The sequence below is a fragment of the Kogia breviceps genome, chromosome 6 (genome assembly GCF_026419965.1).
Source record: "Kogia breviceps isolate mKogBre1 chromosome 6, mKogBre1 haplotype 1, whole genome shotgun sequence".
In the NCBI taxonomy this organism is placed as follows: Eukaryota; Metazoa; Chordata; class Mammalia; order Artiodactyla; family Physeteridae; genus Kogia; species Kogia breviceps.
This window is the reverse complement of record NC_081315.1, coordinates 103,611,679-103,629,974: the sequence shown is the minus strand read 5'-3', so window position 1 is coordinate 103,629,974 and position 18,296 is coordinate 103,611,679. Positions and strand designations below refer to the sequence as shown.

The window sequence follows — 18,296 nt, the reverse complement described above, 5'->3', positions numbered from 1 at the left end:
TGATGAAGGATGCCAGACTCTCCCACAGGTCACACGTATCACCAAAGCTGGTGCTTCATCAGCCTCAGAAACGGACATTGTTCCAGCTCAGTTTCAGGGTTGCATTCGCCCTTGGTCTTCCCCATTCTACATCTGTCCTTCTTTCCTCCTGGCTGCCTGCCCTGCTTTAGGCCCACTTTAAGCCCCACACCAGATTCCAGAGCAACAGTTGAACATAAAGTATTTAGCTGGCTCCCATAATTATGTCAGGTTATTTCCCAAAAGGAATTCCATATTCTGTATCATTTCTAGTAATTTGTTCCTCTGATCAAACCCTAACTGATGCACACTCTTTAATCTCCAGACCCCATTTATCCTTCAAAACTCTACTCAACTGTCACTTCCTCCATGAAGCCTTCACAATCTCTTTTGTTGCAATTACACTCTTTCTTCTCAAAGTTCCCACAACAGTTATTTTGGTACCATAATTTGTTCACAATATTTACTAGTCATTTACTACATTCCAGGCACTGTTCCAGGACACACCAATAAATGAAACAGACAAAAGTTTTTCTGCTTTGTATCAGTTATAGGAGTGTTCTCTCTCTCCCATCCTGGAATATAAATGAGGGTAAAAGTAATCCCAGATATAGTTTTCAAATTGTTATAAGTCCTACAGCCAGTAACTAAGAATGTTCAGCATGGCCATTTTCCATTGCCTGAATCCTCTCTCTTCAGTGTTTGTAACTGGACACTGAAGTCTAACTAGTTGACATGTTGTAGGTGCAGGACCCACTGAGTTTGGTTCATTGCTGTGCACTTTCAAAAATGATGTCACTGACCAGCTTACAACCTCCACATGGACCTGAGGCTAAAAGGACCACCTTTGCCTTGTACTTTCAGGTATTTTGGGCATTGAAGTATCTTGGAGCTCTCCAACTCTTATAAAGCCCAGAAGCAAAGATCATAATCTAAGCAAAAGAGCTTTGTGAGACAACTGTTACAAACACATGTTCTGTATAATGTGGGGAAAATTGCACAGTAAATATGGAACAAAAAAAATCAGAATAGCATAATACTACACTATAAATGCACACATGATGATCAAAGTTAATTAGGTCCAGGTTTCAAAAGGAAAATGGAATGTTACAAGGAAATTTTAGTAAATAGAAAGCACAAAATATGCGGCCAAAACAATCTAAATGGTACCAGTAATCACAATAAATAAGAATTGGCTCAATTCAACATGAACATCTCTACCCTGGTAAAAGGAATCATTCATTAAAAAGCTCTAATAATGAAATTGTAGGCACCTAACAACAGAGACTGAAAACATAAGGCAAAATGTACAGAAATGTAGGGAGAAATAAGCAAATTTATAGTGGGAGATTTTAATGTGTACCTCTCAGAGACTCATATATCAGGTACACAAAATGAGTTAGGATATGAAAGATTTGAACAAGATTAATAAGCTAAGCTTAATAGCTAAAAAAGAATAGTAATCACTGCTAATGTTTATATGATGCTTAGCGTGCACCAGGCCCTCAATTCTCTGAGGTGTAAATCATTCCATTTTAAAGGTGATGAATCTGAAGCAGGAGAGGATATGTACCTTGCCCTAGGTCATACAGTGAATATATCACAGAACTAGAATTCAAATATATAAACTTTAACAACCAAACTGAGACTACTTCTTTGCTATCACATAGGAAACATTAAAAAAAACTGACCCCACAGCAGGCTACAAAGCAAATCTCAACATAGTTCAGAGTGTTGACATTCTACAGACCATATTATCTAATGACAATGCAATAAAATTAGAAAACAATAAGAAAGTAGGTTTAAAAATGAGACAAACTTCAAAGCTCTGGGATACAGCTAAAGATATATACTTAGAGGGAAATTCATAGCCTTAAATGTATTTATTAGAGAACGTTTAAGAAGTTAGAAAAAGGATAACATAATAAACCTAAAGTAAGTAGAAGGAAAGAGGTATGAAAGGCAAAATTAATGACACAGGAAAAGATAGAGCAGGGCTTCCCTGGTGGCGCAGTGGTTGAGAGTCCGCCTGCTGATGCAGGGGACACGGGTTCGTGCCCAGGTCCGGGAGGATCCCACATGCCGCGGAGTGGCTGGGCCCGTGAGCCATGGCTGCTGGGCCTGCACGTCCGGAGCCTGTGCTCCACAACGGGAGAGGCCACAACAGTGAGAGGCCCGCGTACCACAAAAGAAAAAAATAAAATAAAATAAAATAAAGACAGATTTGACCAACATATCTGAAAACTGGCTTCTTGAAAAGACACATCAAACTTGTAGTAAGACTGATCAAGGAAAAAGGGAGAAGGAACTTAAAGCACCATGCATAATGGACGAAGATCTCACAACAGTTATTATGGAGATGAAAAAGAAGTTCAAATGTACTCTGAGCCACCGTGAAGACCATGAAAGAGAATGTGCAGGATATAATTTCTGGGCTACCTTATCAACCACTGATATATTTAAAGGCATCCTGGGCAGGAGTCCAGAAACAGGAGAGGATGGAAAATGCTTAAAAAGGCTGATGATGCACTCAGATGACTACACCAGCTCCCCACTACAGAGCAGTCATCCATTTACATCCATTAACTCATGGATGCCTGCAACTCAGTGAGGTGGGCAGGAAAGACACCCCCTTCCTTGTGTTATAGAGGGGGATCTAAAATCAGAGAAGTCTAGCGACTTGTCTCAGGTCACACAGCCACTGGAGAACAGCACAGGACTGGACTCCTGGGTCGTCTCACTACCATTCGTGTCATTCCATGTGACTGCACTGGCACTTGGCTATGCTGTTAGCATGATCGCCAGCTGCCAGTGTCAGGGCCTAACTGGGTGAGTTCAAACTGGGTGGTACAAAAGTGCTGCTGAGAAGTATCTAAAAAGAAACACTCAAAATCCACCTGAGAGATGAAGGCTGTTTCCCAAATCAACAGGGAGGTAAACTCGGTAATCTTTTCTGTTTCTGTTCAGTTGTTTCCTGCCCCCATGAAAACAGAGACAAGAGCATCTTTCCCCCAAAAAGGGAGATGAATCCTCCCCCTCCGTGCAAGTAACTGAAGGACCCCGGTGTTCTTTTAAATCATCCTCTGGCCAAGGTTAATTTTTGAAGGTGTTCCTAATATAACTCAGAATGGCACCCTCAGTTCCATTCATTCAGTTGTCATGTAATGGATCAGTTAATGTACAAGGAAGTATAAACATCTGCCACATTCAGGCATGTTAAGTGCTGGAAGGATAAAGATTAATGAGATACAGTTCTTGATTTCAACAAACTAATGGTTCAGCAGAAGGGACCAACAGACCATATAAATGGCAAAAACATTCCCTTCCTTCATCCCCCCCACCTTCTGTACTTGGTGTTTTAGGTTAAAGTGCATCATTCAAAAGCAGCTGGGATGCCATCTGAATATTTCTCAAATGGACTTGACCATGGAAATGAACAGTTGGCTGAAAGAACACTTTCAAGCCCGCCAATACTCATTTCTTTGAATTCCAAATGGAGCGGACTCTTCAACCTCCCTTTTCTGTTTGTCTGCTTGCGATCCCAGTGAGTTCCTCCCAGGACCAACCCTGAGCCACTCTCAGTGTATCCTGAGTTAATCGTCCCTAATTCACACCCTTGGGTTTCCCATCAGGCATTTCTCAGGTTCTGTCCAGGGCTCTCTCCATTGTTAAACTGTGCACAGAAAAATAAATAACTCTGCTTCTTCTCCAACCATCCACTGCAAAAGCCTCTTCCCAACTCCCCCCAAGCAAATGGCTGGTTATTTTAAACCCACGTTCACATTAGGTCTTCATCTTTCATCTTCTAGGCAATGAACCTCACCTAGATTGTTTCTGTTTTAAAGGAATACCCATGCCCAGGAAATCTCCTGGAAGGAAATATTGAAAGTCATTCTCAAGTTCATTTGACAATTTTTCAAAGGTAGCATTATGTACATCTTAAAATAGAACACCTAATGCAATGGGGTTTTGCTGAAATGATTACAGGGGACTGTAATAGATACTACAAAGTCACCTTACATTTATAGACTCTATAACAGTTTTGAAAAATGCCTTCATGTGCTTTCTTCTGTTCATTACAAGTTTCTGGAGGGGTGGAGGGCAGGGATTATCACTGCCACGTTACTAATGAGAAGCAGTATAGAATCGTGGTTTGGGCCCTGGTGCTGCTCTTTGGGCCTCAGTCTCCCTATCTGTAAAGCAAGGATAATAATAACACTTGCCTTGGGACTTCCCTGGTGGACCAGTGGCTAAAACTCTGCACTCCCAATGCAGGGGGCCCAGGTTTGATCCCTGATCAGGGAACTAGATCCCACATGCTGCAACTAAGAGTTTGCATGCCGCAACGAAGATCCCACATGCAAAGATCCCACGAGCCGCAACTAAGACCCGGCATGGCCAAATTAAAAAATAAATAAATAAATATTAAAAAAAAAATAACACTTGCCTCATAGGGTTGTTGTGGGACTGTGTACTGCACTACATTATTGGTACTTAATCTATGTTTGCTGCTAGGAGTAGTGAGGAAACTGATCTCAGAGAGATAATTACATAATATTTACTTCCTGCATTTGAAATGGAGCTCTCCAAGGACCAGGACTGGGCCTCACTCACCCCGGCATCCAGCCCCGTGCCTGGCATAGTGATAGCACTCATAAATACTTGTTGAGGCGAAATGGCTTGACTAAAAATGACCGCAAATGACTCTCCTTTTTCTTCTGGAGACAGTGCAGGCAGGGATCTATGAAAACTTTGCACCTTCTCCACCCCCAGTTCACTGTGACCCAGGCACCAGAAACTTCCAGAAAAAAAGTTTCCTTTAGAATTACCAAGACTGACATGGCTTTCTGGAAACCAATGAAGAACATTGTGAACCTAAGAGAATCAAGGAGACTAGACATGAGAGACCAGGACAAAAGGCTCAGTGGAGTCTCAGCTGTCTATGACGGGGACAGAGCCATACCCAGGGTTGGCAACCCTCCCTCTTCATATTCTGGGAGTGGAGTGAAAAGTCTGCTCTCAGTTGGCCTTATTATTTATATCTCTCTTGACTCACTGAAATGCTTTGGCAGAACAGCAAAGAACAACATTTGTTGTGTCCCATGTGGGTGCAGGGTTCACCACACTGCAGTGTGCTACTCACACACCATCCGCATGAGCCTGGACTTTGCACCTCCAGGGCCTCAGCAAAGGTTTGACTCGCTTGGCTGGTATAGAGTTGGCTTGCCAAGAATATCTGAATTAAATTATAAATTTTCTCTGATTGACCAAGTTCAGAAAGTTGTATAACCTGCTGTGTTGGCAAGGTTGTGGGGAAACAGGCACTTGCACGTGCTGCCATGGGGGTACACTCACAACCTTGATGGAAGGCAATGCAGCAAATCTATCAAAGTTAAAGCCACTCATATCGCTGGACCCAGCAAATTCTACGATGGTAAGAGTTAGCACCTATTGAGCATTTACATGTGCTGGGTGCTGTTTTCATCACTGCTTATATATTAATTCCTTTAGTCCTCACAAAAACCCTGGGAGGTAGGGACTATAATCATACCCATTTTACAGGTGAAGAAGTTCAAGCAAAGAGACTTTAATATTTTTTTGTGTGTGTGGTATGCGGGCCTCTCACTGTTGTGGCCTCTCCCGCTGTGGAGCACAGGCTCTGGACGCGCAGGCCCAGCAGCCATGGCTCACGGGCCCAGCCGCTCCATGGCATGTGGGATCCTCCTGGACTAGGGCACAAACCCGTGTCCCCTGCATCGGCAGGCGGACTCTCAACCACTGCGCCACCAGGGAAGCCCAGCAAAGAGACTTTAAATCAATTGTCCAAGATTCTTTAGCCAGTAAGAAACCAGGTGTCAGGTTCAGGGGACAGATCACTTAACCACTATGCTACACTGTATCCCTCTACAGTGTTATCCATTTAAGTATTATCTATAGTGAAAAATTAGAAACAACCTAAAAATTCATCATAAAGGAAAAGGTACATGTATTACAGTTTTTCTGTTCAAGGGAACACTAGACAGTTGCTCTTTTCTTAAAAAAATGAAGTTGATGTGGAAGTGTACTGCTGTGTTGCAATCTCCAAGCTATAAAAATTTAAGTTTAGAAAAAAGCAGAGTGAAGGAGAGAATTCTATCATTTGAAGAAGAAAATAATATATTCATAATGATGCCTGCAAATGCACCATATGAAAGGAGATACAAGAAGAGGTAAAACAAAATAAAACAGACAGGGAACTGGGGGAGGAGGCACGCTTTTCACTGTATACCTTTATGCACCTTATGAATTCCGTGCTTTGTAGGTAGGTTATCTTTTTGAAAAGAGAACTCAGTTTAAAAGAACAGACTAGGAGATTGGTTCAAGATGGCAGAGCAGAAGGACGTGCGCTCACCCCCTCTTGCAAGAGCACCGGAATCACAACTAACTGCTGAACAATCATCAACAGTAAGATACTGGAACTCACCAAAAAAGATACCCCACATCCAAAGACAAAGGAGAAGCTGCAATGAGACAGTAGGAAGGGCGCAATCACAATAAAATCAAATCCCATAACCGCTGGGTGGGTGACTCACAAACTGGAGAACAATTATACCACAGAAGTCCACCCACTGGAGTGAAGGTTCTGAGCCCCACGTCAGGCTCCGCAACCTGGGGGTCTGGCAATGGCAGGAGGAATTCCCAAAGAATCAGAATTTGAAGGCTAATAGGATTTGATTGCAGGACTTCGACAGGACTGAGGGAAACAGAGACTCCACTCTTGGAGGGCACACACAAAGTAGTGTGTGCATCGGGACCCAGGGGAAGGAGCAGTGAGTGACCCCATACAAGACTGAACCAGACCTACCTGCTAGTGTTGGAGAGTCTCCTGCAGAGGCGGGGGGTGGCTGTGGCTCACTGCAGGGACAAGGACACTGGCAGCAGAAGTTCTGGGAAGTACTGATTGGCGTGAGCCCTCCCAGAGTCTGCCATTAGCCCCACCAAAGAGCCCGGGTAGGCTCCAGTGCTGGGTCCCCTCAGGCCAAACAACCAACAGGGAGGGAACTTAGCTCCACTCATCAGCAGACAAGCGGATTAAAGTTTTACTGAGCTCTACCCACCAGAGCAACACCCAGTTCTACCCACCACCAGTCCCTCCCATCAGGAAGCTTGCACAAGCCTCTTAGATAGCCTCATCCACCAGAGGGCAGACAGCAGAAGCAAGAAGAACTACAATCCAGCAGCCTGTGTAACGAAAACCACATTCACAGAAAGATAGACAAAATGAAAAGCCAGAGGACTATGTACCAGATGAAGGAACAAGATAAAACCCCAGAAAAACAATTAAATGAAGTAGAGATAGGCAACCTTCCAGAAAAAGAATTGAGAATACTGATAGTGAAGATGGTCCAGGACCTCAGAAAAAGAATGGAGGCAAAGATCGAGAAGATACAAGAAATGTTTAACAAAGACCTAGAAGAAATAAAGAACAAACACCTAGAAGAATTAAACAAACAGAGATGAACAATACAATAAATGAAATGAAAAATACACTAGAAGGAATCAATAGCAGAATAACTGAGGCAGAAGAATGGATAAGTGATTTGGAAGACAGAATGGTGGAATTCACAGAACAGAATAAAGAAAAAAGAATGCAAAGAAATGAAGACAGCCTAAGAGACCTCTGGGACAACATTAAATGTACCAACATTCACATTATAGGGGTCCCAGAAGGAGAAGAGAGAGAGAGAAGGGACCTGAGAAAATATTTGAAGACATAGTCGAAAACTTCCCTAACATGGGAAAGGAAATAGCCACCTAAGTCCAGGAAGCACAGAGGGTCCCAGGCAGGATAAACCCAAGGAGAGACACATAGTAATCTAACTGACAAGAATTAAAGACAAAGAAAAATTATTAAAAGCAACAATGGAAAGATGACAAATAACATACAAGGGAACTCCCAAAAGGTTAACAGCTGATTTCTTAACAAAAACTCTACAAGCCAGAAGGGAGTGGCACAATATATTTAAAGTGATGAAAGGGAAGAAACTACAACGAAGATTACTCTACCTGACAAGGATCTCATTCAGATTTGATGGACAAATCAAAAGCTTTAGAGACAAGCAAAAGCTAAGAGAATTCAGCACCACCAAACCAGCTCTACAACAAATGCTAAAGGACCTTCTCTAGGCGGGAAACACAAGAGAAGCAAAGGACCTACAAAAACAAACCCCAAACAATTAAGAAAATGGTAATAGGAACATACATATTGATAATTACCTTAAATGTAAATGGATTAAATGCTCCAACCAAAAGACACAGGCTTGCTGAATGGATACAAAAACAAGACCCATATATATGCTCTCTACAAGAGACCCACTTCAGACCTAGGGACACATACAGACTGAAAGTGATGGGATGGAAAAAGATATTCCATGCAAATGGATATCTAAAGAAAGCTGGAGTAGCAATACTCATATCAGATAAAATAGACTTTAAAATAAAGAATGTTACAAGAGACAAGCAAGGACACCACATAGTGACCAAGGGATCAATCCAAGAAGAAGATATAACAATTCTAAATATATATGCACCCAACATAGGAGCACCTCAATACATAAGGCAAATGCCAACAGCTATAAAAGAGGAAATTGACAGTAACACAATAATAGTGGGGAACTTTAACACCTCACTTACACAAATGGACAGATCATCCAAACATAAAATTAATAAGGAAACACAAACTTTAAATGACACAATAGACCTGATATATTTAACCGATATATATGGGACATTCCATCCGAAAACAGCAGATTACACTTTCTTCTCAAGTGCATACAGAACATTCTCCATGATAGATCATATCTTGGGTCAACAAATCAAGCCTTGGTAAATTTAAGAAAACTGAAATCATATCAAGCATCTTTTCCAACCACAATGCTATGAGATTAGAAATCAATTACAGGGAAAAAAAACCATAAAAAACACAAACACATGGAGCCTAAACAATACATTACTAAATAACCAAGAGATCACCAAAGAAATCAAAAAGGAAATCAGAAAATACCTAGAGACAAATGACAACAAAAACACGATGACCTAAAACCTATGGGATGCAGCAAAAGCAGTTTAAGAGGGAAGTTTATAGCAATACCATCCTACCTCAAGAAACAAGAAAAATCTCAAATAAACAATCTAACCTGACACCTAAAGGAACTAGAGAAAGAAGAACAAACAAAACCCAAAGTTAGCAGAAGGAAAGAAATCATAAAGATCAGAGCAGAAATAAATGAAATAGAAACAAAGAAAATAATAGCAAAGATCAATAAAACTAAAAGCTGGTTCTTTGAGAAGATAAACAAAATAGATAAACTTTTAGCCAGACTCATCAAGAAAAAGAAGGAGAGGACTCAAATCAATAAAATTAGAAATGAAAAAGGAGAAGTTACAATGGACACCACAGAAATACAAAGTATCCTAAGAGACTACTACAAGCAACTCTATGCCAATAAAATGGACAACTTGGAAGAAACGGACAAATTCTTGGAAAGGTATAACCTTCCAAGACTGAACCAGGAAAAAATAGAAAATATGAACAGACCAATCACAAGTAATGAAATTGAAACTGTGATTAAAAATCTTCCAACAGGGCTTCCCTGGTGGCGCAGTGGTTGAGAGTCCACCTGCCAATGCAGGGGATGCGGTTCGTGCCCCGGTCCGGGAGGATCCCACATGCTGTGGAGCGGCTGGGCCCGTGAGCCATGGCCGCTGAGGCTGCGTGTCCATAGCCTGTGCTCTGCAACGGGAGAGGCCACAACAGTGAGAGGCCTGCGTACCGCAAAAAAAAAAAAAAAAAAAAAAAAATCTTCCAATAAACAAAAGTCCAGGACCAGATGGCTTCACAGGTGAATTCTCTCAGACATTTAGAGAAGAGCTAACAGCCATCCTTCTCAAACTCTTCCAAAAAATTGCAAAGGAAGGAACACTTCCAAACTCATTCTATGAGGCCACCATCACCCTGATACCAAAACCAGAAAAAGATACTAGAAAAAAAGAAAATTACAGACCAATATCACTGATGAATATAGATGCAAAAATCCTCAACAAAACACTAGCAAACAGAATCCAACAACACATTAAAAAAATCATACACCATGATCAACGGGGATTTATCCCAGGGATGCAAGGATTCTTCAATATATGCAAATCAATCAATGTGATACACCATATTAACAAACTGAAGAATAAAAACCATATGAGCATCTCAATAGATGCAGAAAAAGCCTTTGACCAAATTCGACACCCATTCATGATAAAAATACATATACATATACATATGTATATGTATAACTGATTCACTTTGATGTAAAGGAGAAACTAACACACTATTGTAAAATAGTTATACTCCAATAAAGATGTTAAAAATAAATAAATAAATAATAAAAAAATAAAAACACATTCGTTAAAAAACAAAACAAAACAAAACTCTCCAGAAAGTGGACACAGAGGGAACCTACCTCAACGTAATAAAGGCCATATATGGCAAACACATAGCAAACATCATTCTCAATGGTGAAAAACTGAAACCATTTCCTCTAAGATCAGGAACAAAACAAGGATGTCCACTCTCACCAGTATTATTCAACATAGTTTTGGAAGTTCTAGCCACAGCAATCAGAGAAGAAAAAGAAATAAAAGGAATCCAAATTGGAAAAGAAGAAGTAAAACTGTCACTGTTTGTAGATGACGTGATATTATATAAAGATAATCCTAAAGATGCCACCAGGAAACTACAAGAGCTCATCAATGAATGTGGTAAAGTTTCAGGATACAAAATTAATGCACAGAAATCTCTTGCATTCTTATACACTAACAATGAAAGATCAGAAAGAGAAATTAAGGAAACAATCCCATTCACCACTGCAACAAAAAGAATAAAATACTTAGGAATAAACCCACCTAAGGAGGTAAAAGACTTGTACTCAGAAAACTATAAGACACTGATGAAAGAAATCAAAGATGACACAAACAGATGGAGAGATATATGATGTTCTTGGACTGGAAGAATCAATATTGTTAAAATGACTATATTACCCAAAGCAATCTAAAGATTCAATGCAATCACTATCAAATTACCAATGGCATTTTTTACAGAACTAGAACAAAAAAACTTAAAATTTGTATGAAGACACAAAAGACCCTGAGTAGCCAAAGCAATTTTGAGGGGAAAAAATGGAGCTGAGGAATCAGACTCCCTGACTTCAGAGAATACTACAAAGCTACAGTAAACAAGACAATACGGTATTGGCACGAAAACAGAAATATAGATCAATGGAACAAGATAGAAAGCCCAGAGAGAAACCCATGCACCTATGGTCAACTAATCTATGACAAAGGAGGCAAGGATATACAATGGAGAAAAGACAGTCTCTTCAATAAGTGGTGCTGGGAAAACTGGACAGCTACACATAAAAGAATGAAATTGAACACTCCCTAACACCATACACAAAAAAAACCTCAAAATAGATCAAAGACCTAAATGTAAGACCAGACACTATGAAACTTAGAGAAAAACATAGGAAGAACACTGTGACATAAATCACAGCAAGATCTTTTTTGACCCACCTCCCACAGTAATGGAAATAAAAACAAAAATAAAGAAATGGGACCTAATGAAACTTCAAAGCTTTTGCACGGCAAAGGAAACTATAAACAAGATGAAAAGATAACCCTCAGAATGGGAGAAAATATTTGCAAACAAATCAATGGACAAAGGATTAATCTCCAAAATATATAAACAGCTCATGCAGCTCAATATAAAGAAACAAACAACCCAATCCAAAAATGGGCAGAAGACCTAAATAGACATTTCTCCAAAGAAGACATACAGATGGCCAAGAGGCACATGAAAAGCTGCTCATCATCACTAATTATTAGAGAAATGTAAATCAAAACTACTATGAGGCATCACCTCACACCAGTTAGAATGGGCATCATCAGAAAATCTGCAAACAACAAATGCTGGAGAGGGTGTGGAGAAAAGGGAACCCTCTTGCACTGTTGGTAGGAATGTAAATTGATACAGCCGCTATGGAGAACAGTATGGAGGTTCCTTAAAAAACTAAAAATAGAAGTAACATATGACCCAACAATCCCACTACTGGGCATATACCCAGAGAAAACCGTAATTCAAAAAGACATGCACCCCAATGTTCATTGCAGCTTTATTTACGATAGCCAGGTCATGGACGCAATCTAAATGTCCATCAACAGAGGAATGGATAAAGAAGTTGTAGTACATATATACAATGGAATATTAGCCATAAAAAGGAACGAAATTGGGTCATTTGTAGAGACGTGGATGGACCTAGAGACTGTCATACAGAGTGAAGTAAATCAGAAAAACAAATATTGTATATTAACGCATATATGTGGAACCTAGAAATATGGTACAGGTGAACCGGTTTGCAGGGCAGAAATAGAGACACAGATGTAGAGAAAAAATGTATGGACACCAAGGGGGGGAAAGCGGGGTGTCGGTGATGGCGGCAGGATGAATCAGGAGATTGGGATTGACAACATATATACACCAATATGTATAAAATAAAAAACTAATAAGAACCTGCTGTATAAAAAAATAAATAAATAAAATTTAAAAAAACAAAAGAACTATACCTGTAAAGTACATAACAGTTGCCTAATAGAAAACACAGCACCAGATGTTTAATTCTATTACTAAATGTCCACACTGTGTTAAAGCTATTTGTTTATATATATTTCTCCCATCTTCCATGTAGCTCAGAGGCTGGCACTTGTTATGTATTTCACAGATGGCTGCAGTATGAACGAATAATGTGCATGTTGAGTTGAATCAAGTGGAATTGATACTCATCAAGGTTCCTCCTGCAACTCTATGTAGGAGGGGTCTGTACTTCTCTCTAGAACTAAGCTCATGGAGGGATCACGGTCTAGATCCAGGAGGGTCGGATGAGAGCCGAGTCTCATGGTGAACCAACGCACGCTTCTCAGCATGCACTTGAGGGGGAGTTATGATTACTGTTATGCTTCATGCTGGGCAGAACCAAAGACCCCACTCTAGTCCAGTGCCCCCTGATCTGCCAGCCAGGCTGCTCTCAGAGAGGGAGAGAAGAGTCATCTGACAAGCCCTGTTCTTTTTCAAACCAGGTGGATAATTACTCAGAACTCTATTTTCGTCATGGTTTTTGCAAATTGATTTTATAATGATTTTTTTTCAGGCATTTTGGCAGCTCTAAGGGGGGAAATAAAAGAGCCCATTAATGCCAGCGTGTGTCACTGGGGACACCAAAGTGCTGAAAAGAAAAAGAAAAATATCCTTAATTAAAGCAGGAAAAGCTAGAGGTTACCTGGGTCTCTAAAATGTTGCAGTGCTGGCAGTCCAATTCTTGGGGCCGTTCATTGCCTCTCGGGGGATGTACATTATTCTGTTGGATAAATGCTTCCAGCCTTAAAACCTAAAACAGAAGAATAGAAACATTCAGCAATGAAACAAAGTCCTATCACCCGGCTGTGGTCATTAATCTGGGACCTATTCCCTTGGTTCAATCAGTTCTGGGGACTGTGCCCCACTAGCCAAATCCTAGACATGCTTCTAGAGAGGCCATTTCTAATTAGCTAGTTGCTTCGTCTCTCCAGAAGAAGATGAGCCTGGCAGGTTTACAATATTCCACACTTCTCTTTAAATTATTCACATCCACATAACTATACCAGAGCTGTAGCATGGTTTCCATTAGTTTTCATACCATTCCTGGAAGGCCACCCTATTTCATTTTTACAAAGTTAGTTGGTAAAGAAAAGGAACAATATTTAAGAATTATACAGATAATATGAGAGAAGAGTGGCTAAAAGCTGCTATTAAATTATAAAGCCTTAATTATGATTATTATTAACCAACTAATTGTAGAGTGTCAATTAAACGGTCTGGTTTCCCTGCTCTAGACTTTGAGAAGAACAAGGTCAATAACCATAAAGGAACCTCTGATGTTGCTAAAACTAATGCTCCTCAGGCAGCTCCTCAGGTGTAAAGTAGGGAGGAGAAGGGACAGAGTGAGAGCAAGATGGTAAGATCATAAAATATCGTCCCTGCCTTCAAGGAGCTGTCATCTTATGGAGCAGACAGATGCATGTTCACAATCACAACAACATTCAGTAGACACATGTACAATATATAAGAGCATCATTAATGGTGTGTTTGCTCTGTGCCAGGCACAGACCTAAGCATTTTACAGTATTAACTCTTTTAATTCTCCTAACAATTACTATGAGGTAGGTACTACTGCAGAGAACTTACAGCAATAAACTCTGCCCAGGCAATTCCAGCACAGTGTTAAGGGCACTGAAGGATGAATAGGAGTCCATCAGTGGCAAGTTCTTCTCCCTAGTAACACTGTCCACAACGCCTTTAAACTTTGAACTTGGTCCCTGGGTGGTTTGGACAAGTGGGCCCAAGAAGAAAACTCCATTGTTCAGCTGGTTTACATCTATTCCTTACCCTGCTCTCCTTGCCGGCTTCCATCAGGGAGGCCTGACGGCTAAATCCTTGCTTTCCCAGGCTGGCCACGTGGCACAGATATTACCAATGGGAGTAGGAGTCAGCTGGGGGCTTCTGCGCATGCTTTTGTTTTCCTGATGAAGTGGGCAGGCCTGGTCATCCCTGCCTCTCCTTCTTTCCTGCTTTAACTTTGGACATGACAACTGGAACAGTGACAGTCATTCTCACAGCCAAGGGGAATCTGAGCCAACTTCTCCTACGTGCAGTGCTAGGAACGTATGATGCATTTAGGGGCCATGAAAATATTTTCATTTCTTTCAAAATCAGAAGAAAAAACTGCAGCCTGGCCATATTCACCTTTATGACAGTGCAGTTACAAATTATAATTTTTAATTTTTTTTTGATAAAGAAAAGAGCCCAGGAAGGCAGAAGTATCTAATGCCCAGGACACTGATAACACAGCCGGGCGTGGGGAGAGGGCGGGACCAAGATGTTTGCAGATTTTCCAGGCCTGATATCATGTAGCCACAGAATCAACACCAGCAGCCTCCTGCCTCCCTCTTTTATGTGTGACATTAAGCGCCTCTTTGTTAAGCCTCTATAAATCAGGCTCTCTATTATTTGCAGCTGAATTTATGCCCCTGAGACAGCCTTCCTGTCAGGATGAAGTCTTTTCCTTCCTTCCAAGGATGCTAAATGTAAGGAGGTCAGGGCAGCTTCCCAAGATTCCTAGCATCTCAGTTCATCAAAAACTCCTGGAGCCCAGAACCATCATTCCAAGAACAGCTTTTATTCGGGACTTACCTCAAGCAGTGAATTCTGGAGCTTCACACTTAGGGCCTCTTTCTCTTCTTCCAGATGCTTTATTTCATTTTCTGATTTCTTTTTCACTTCCTCCAACTGTGCTTCTACTTCCTAAATAATGAATGGAAGAGTTAACCACACAAGCCATGAAAACATGGACAGGACACACCCTGCCTTACTCCCAAAGGAGTTCAAAGAAACTCACAGGAGTCATAAACTACTATAAGAAAATATAAATTAGAAATACCTGAGAAAGTCCAAAGAAAACAGGTGCTAAATTCACACCACAAAGTCGAAAATATACTGGGGGGTGGGGCGGGGGCAGAGTAAACCCCTGGCTTTAAATTTTGTAGTGTCAAATAAGAAAAGAGAATGCTCATTACTGACACAATTCTCATGGTTCTATAAATCAAAAAGCCAACTACATCCTCAGTTGCAGGGAAATTCCAAAAGCAGAATGAAATTTCTTCTTCGGCCTTCTCAACAGCATCCTTACTTTAGTCAAAATGATGGGATTCATAGGGCTGCTTCCTCCCTGGTCCCTCCCCACAGCCTCATAGTCTCAGCACAAAGCAGATCCAGATAAAAGAACATTCTGGAGCCCATGTGAGTGGTGCAGCTGCATTTTAGCTGCATGATCTTGGGCACATTTCCTAATATCTCTGTGATTCAATGCATTACTTACATGCTTAGCACAGTTCTAGGTACATAGTAAGGGATCGATAAGTGATAAGTAGTACTCTTCTTACAGATGCTTATGCTTTCTGATCGAGCTTAATATCTGGGGAAATTTTTCAAGCGTCTAGAGCAGTGGATGAAATATTCTGTTCCTCGTAGCTGAATTTTAGGTAGATATTAAGTCATTTATTTGTTCAACAAATATTTATTGAGACCTACCATGTGCTTGGCACTGTTCTTGAAGCTGGGGATTAAAAACAGACAATATGCTTACTCACCAGGAGCTCACATTTGCGTGAGAGAGATAGGCAGCAAAGTCAACAGCTATAACGCAGTATACCATGTTGGATGGTGATAATTGATTACAGACCTTTATGCTCTAACTGGAAGTAGACGGATACATTAGCAGTTGACATCTACTGAGTGTGTACCATTTTCTGGGCGCTTTTCACAGATCATCTCGTTGAACCTTATGAAAACCCTATGAGCTAGGTAGTATTGTTAAAGCTCATTATACAGATGAAGAAATGAAGCTTGAAGAGGTTAAATAACTTGCCCAAGGTCATGCAGCCCGTAAGCGGAAGAGTCAAGATCCAAACTCAGGAACGGATGACCGCTTGGCTGTGCTTCTTCCCTGCCTGCATGGGTCCAGTTATACATGGACATTTCTCAACAGTAAATACTACAGTACTACACAGTCTGTGGTTGGTTGAACCTGTGGATGTGGAGGAACTGCAGATACGAAGGGCCTACTATAAGTTATACTTGGATTAACTCCCACATTGTTCAAGGGTCAACTGTAGAATGAATGGACTTTATGGCTGATTGAATGTGAGGGATGACAGAGAAATTATGGATTTCTGGATTTCTGACTCCTGGATTTCTAACCTGATCATCTAAAAAGATGCTGCTACTGATCATCTGGATGACACCTTTACACTTTCTATGGGGCCCCAGGCCAGGCCAGTGGCCCTGGGGTGGCACTTAGCATTGTCCCTGGGGTCAGTCATTTAAAAGAGAAGAAAAGAGGGCTGTGATTCGATTGTAAGGGTCGCATGATGTGGACACTTAGCCCATGTATAGTGTCTTCAGTAAATCCACCATCTCCTTTTGCAGGGCTTGTTGCTTTGGAGAGTACATTTTCTGAAGATGATAGATAAACTTTTTGTTTAAAACAAGTTGAGATAACTTAAGTAACCATCAGAAATAAGGCCGTCCCCTCAGCAAAGATTCTGATTTTTTTTTAAACTTCACTATTTAGTCCCTCATTCACAGAATCTTTTATTGAACAGAAGTTTTGTTTAACATGCTTATTGGTGCAGACACTCCCTGACTCTGCCAAGGCATGTTCACTGTAACAGCACAGTGGAAAGCCCCTGTGAGAAAGATGCTTAGCATAAAGCAGTGGCTATTTCTAATCTTGCACAGCCTAATGTCCTAGGGTATATGTAATCAATCACAGCTTCAGCTGTTGCCTTGACAAATGGACCTAAAGGGAAAAAATGTCCCCACAAATTTCCTCAAGTGACCTTGAGGATTTCAACAGGAAGCGTTAACATTCTCTCCCTAACTCGGGGAAAGAGAAAAAACAACTACAAAGACAAGAACGTGAGGAAAAAGAAGGAGGTGAATGCTTTCAGATATATAAATTGCTGCATCCCACCCCTGGAAGAAGGCTCCATGGGCTATTAATTTACAGGATTCACAGAGTACTTTCATAAGCTCTGTTCTCATTTAACTCTCATAATACTTATGGAAAAAGGCTTTATTGCATCCATTTCACATGAAGTAAATCCAATGGCTGGTAAGAGGCAAAAGCAGGACTCCCACCCTTTTTCTGCTTTCTTGTCTAGATTGTCCACAATTACTGCCAGTTTAAGAAAAGACACATAAGGGAGCCACTGTCACGGGAACAACAAATAAGCAGCCACAGGAAATCACCAAGCAGAGGTTTCAGTTGGCATTTTAAAGGAAAACATGTTAACTTTTTTCAAGAAGAAAAATCACTCTTTGGTGTGTATTTATAGTAAAGTTCCTGGTATAGCTGAAAGAGTAAACCAGTACAAAGCCTGAAATGTCACTCAGAGGGGAAGGCAGAAGAGATAATGATCTTAAAATTTCCACACTGTATAAAAACTATAACCCACAGCAAAACATTGCAAATAAACCACACTTCAATTTAAAAATCTGAATACAGAAAAAAACTATAACCTACAGACCCAAGGCATCCAATGAACCCCAAACAGAAAAACACAAAGAATATCACACCATGACATATCATAATCAAATT

At 40.7% G+C, this 18,296-nt stretch overlaps 2 protein-coding genes across 2 annotated transcripts in view; one reads left to right on the top strand and one right to left on the bottom strand.

Moving 5' to 3' along the window:
• NCAPG (non-SMC condensin I complex subunit G) overlaps positions 1-18,296 on the top strand; it is a 184,699-nt gene that overhangs the window by 38,993 nt on the left and 127,410 nt on the right. The window lies entirely within an intron of this gene.
• FAM184B (family with sequence similarity 184 member B) overlaps positions 1-18,296 on the bottom strand; it is a 111,978-nt gene that overhangs the window by 36,977 nt on the left and 56,705 nt on the right. The window contains exons 6-7 of the mRNA XM_059067507.2: positions 15,329-15,439; positions 13,380-13,487 (exon numbers count right to left, since the gene is read on the bottom strand). Of these exons, the coding sequence (XP_058923490.1) occupies positions 13,380-13,487; positions 15,329-15,439 (219 nt within the window). The remainder of the gene's footprint in view (positions 1-13,379; positions 13,488-15,328; positions 15,440-18,296) is intronic.